Genomic DNA, 2777 nt, shown 5'->3' on the forward strand with positions numbered 1-2777 from the left:
CATGCCTTCTAAAGTTGCTTCGACAATTTTAGATGTTACGACACTCGAATTAAAACACCAATTACATAAATCAAATTAAATATCAAACAATACCTGAATAAAAACAATCGATGGTCAAAGGGTTGAACATCTAGATGATTATAAGTTATCCTCAAACACAATGAATTGGGAAAAAAAATAAAAAAATTCACTGGTCAGCCTATACAATTGAGACAACGATTTGAAAAGTCGGCCATTCTGGTGAAGACACAAGGGAAGAGTCAACAGTCAAATCCAATATAATAAAGAACTCATCTGGAATAGCCCTCACGTGTGATTAGAATAAAAATTATGCATCCCAATCAACCCATTGACTGTTTAAATGGGCTTGCATGTCCATCTAAAACACTGGTTCTTTGACCATAACTCGGAGGAGGTTATCTCATGCCCTGAATACTAACTTGGGGCTATAAATCTCATAGGATCTTGCCATGATGAACCCATGAAAACTTTTTAGCCACGGTAAGAGATGGCCAAGTTTTGTACACCATTGCTTCTGCTTATCACAGTTTGGACCACTTGGGCTGCAGCGGAAAATCCAAATGGAGGAGGATTGTTGTCGTGCTTGCAAGCAGGCGGCATAAAAAATGTCACAGCCGTTTCCTCTGCAAACTTCGATTCTCTGCTAGATTTCTCTGCGCAGAATCTTAGATTCATAGAGCCTCAGGTGTCCAAACCGTACGCTATCATTATACCGGCAAGCAAAAGCCAGCTGCAACAATCCGTGGTGTGCACAATAGAAAATGGATGGGAGGTGCGTGTTCGCAGCGGAGGTCACAGCTACGAGGGCCTTTCCTACACATCCGAAGTACCCTTCGTGCTCATCGATCTCGCCATGCTAAACAAGATTACAGTCGATACAACGTCCAAAACCGCCTGGGTGGAAGCCGGCGCCACATTGGGCGAGATTTATTCCGCCGTCGCCAGCAGTTCCCCCAATCTGGCCTTTTCGGCAGGGATTTGCCCCACAATTGGTTCTGGTGGACACATCTCCGGAGGGGGTCAGAGCTTCATGTTCAGAAAATATGGGCTTGCGGCCGATAATACTCTGAATGCCTTATTGATAAATGCCTCCGGGAAGATAATGGATAAAAATACAATGGGGGAGGATGTATTTTGGGCTGTGAGAGGCGGTGGCGGCGGCAGCTGGGGAGTTGTTTTCGCGTGGAAAATCGGGCTAGTGAGCGTGCCTTCAGTTGTCACGACCTTCAATGTGCAGAGATATGGTAGAGACAACGTTACAGATCTTGTGCATAGATGGCAGTATTTGGCCCCTAAAATGGATGAGGACATAACCATGCGAGTACAGCTCATGGGTATCAATGTAAACGACACCAAAGTTATCAGAGCTTTATTCCATGGACTATACCTTGGGCAGAAGGAGGAGCTCGTAGCTACAGTAGGAAAGGTCTTTCCAGAGCTGGGAATGGCGGCGAATGAAACCCATGAAATGAGCTGGGTAGAAGGCATAGCCTATTTCAATTCCGACCTAGAAAACATCTCTGACCGGTATTATCCCAGCAAGTCTTTCTTCAAAATAAAATCAGATTTTGCTAAATCCCCAATCTCAAAATCAGGGATCAGTGGCCTGTTGGACATCTTGGACGAAGAGGTGACTTCCTTTGCAAATTTGAATCCTCACGGAGGGAAAATGGACGAAATACCTTCTTCTGCGATCCCTTTTCCTCATCGGGCGGGGACTTTGTTTGGCTTACAGTATATGGTTACCTGGACGAACAAGAGTCAGGATGATTACTACCTTGAATGGATGAGGAAGCTTTACAAGTACATGGAGCCTCATGTCTCGCACTCTCCGAGGTCTGCGTATGTGAACTATCTGGACCTTGATCTGGGTAGTGCTTTCAATGGCAGTGCATCTGTTGAAGAGGCGAGAGCCTGGGGTGAAAGGTATTTCCATGGAAATTTTGATCGGCTTGTCAAGGCCAAAACGCAAGTGGATCCACTTAACTTTTTCAGGAATTCTCAGAGTATTCCTCCCCTCGGGAACTAATATTTGTCTTTGGCCTGTAATTACACAACATTGAATGCCGTTTATGCTTTCAATTTGTTGTCATATTTGTGTCTCCGGTCATTGGTAATTCCAAAATGAATTTCTCATCTCTCTAATTTCGAATGAGTTTTCAGCTAAATACCCATTTCAATTTCCTTCTACTACGCTTCTAGATTTCAATACAAGCGATCTTCACGAATATGAGAAGTACCCACTTTAGAATGTTAAAGGCTAGGTTGCAAATCTGCAGCATATCGAGAAATATTCTCAGCCAAGCCCTGTGCAGTGTCGGAAACTAGGTAGACATGGACGTAAAGTAGTTTTCCGGTCAGGAATATCCTGCCTAGGAGAAGGAAAATGATTACGACGACAGGAGAAGTCCACGTGGTAGTAGGTGTTGTGCTTGAACATGGCTTCTAGTTTTAGCGAAAACAGCATCCTCGCAATGAATAGGTATTATTTTGTATGTAAGTGATTTTAGATATTAAAAAAATATTAATTTAACAATAAAAATTGCGTGGGCATTCATATTACTGATTTTATATAATGCACTAGTTGAACTTAAATAATCTTTAAAATATATTTAGTTAGATACAATACAATTAAATAATGAAATAGATACCATAATTATGTTAGACATAAATGTATGAAAGTCAACAGGTTAACTCAAAGTAAGAATATTTTATTGATTTTTTTTTCAAAATGGATTTTAATATTTTCAATTAGA

The 2777-nt window shown here is 41.7% G+C and overlaps 1 protein-coding gene across 1 annotated transcript; it reads left to right on the forward strand.

Annotated features, from left to right (window-relative positions):
• Positions 1-380: 380 nt before the first annotated feature.
• Positions 381-2488, forward strand: LOC131074777 (berberine bridge enzyme-like D-2). Its single transcript, XM_058011455.2, has one exon. It carries the CDS (start codon positions 509-511, stop codon positions 2048-2050), a length of 1542 nt encoding a protein of 513 aa, XP_057867438.1. The 5' UTR covers positions 381-508; the 3' UTR covers positions 2051-2488.
• Positions 2489-2777: the final 289 nt, after the last annotated feature.

This window comes from Cryptomeria japonica, chromosome 7 (assembly GCF_030272615.1).
Source record: "Cryptomeria japonica chromosome 7, Sugi_1.0, whole genome shotgun sequence".
In the NCBI taxonomy this organism is placed as follows: Eukaryota; Viridiplantae; Streptophyta; class Pinopsida; order Cupressales; family Cupressaceae; genus Cryptomeria; species Cryptomeria japonica.

Bases quoted from the DNA above. Each gene is read 5' to 3' on its own strand.
- LOC131074777 (XM_058011455.2), top strand. From the start codon at position 509: ATGGCCAAGTTTTGTACACCATTGCTTCTGCTTATCACAGTTTGGACC.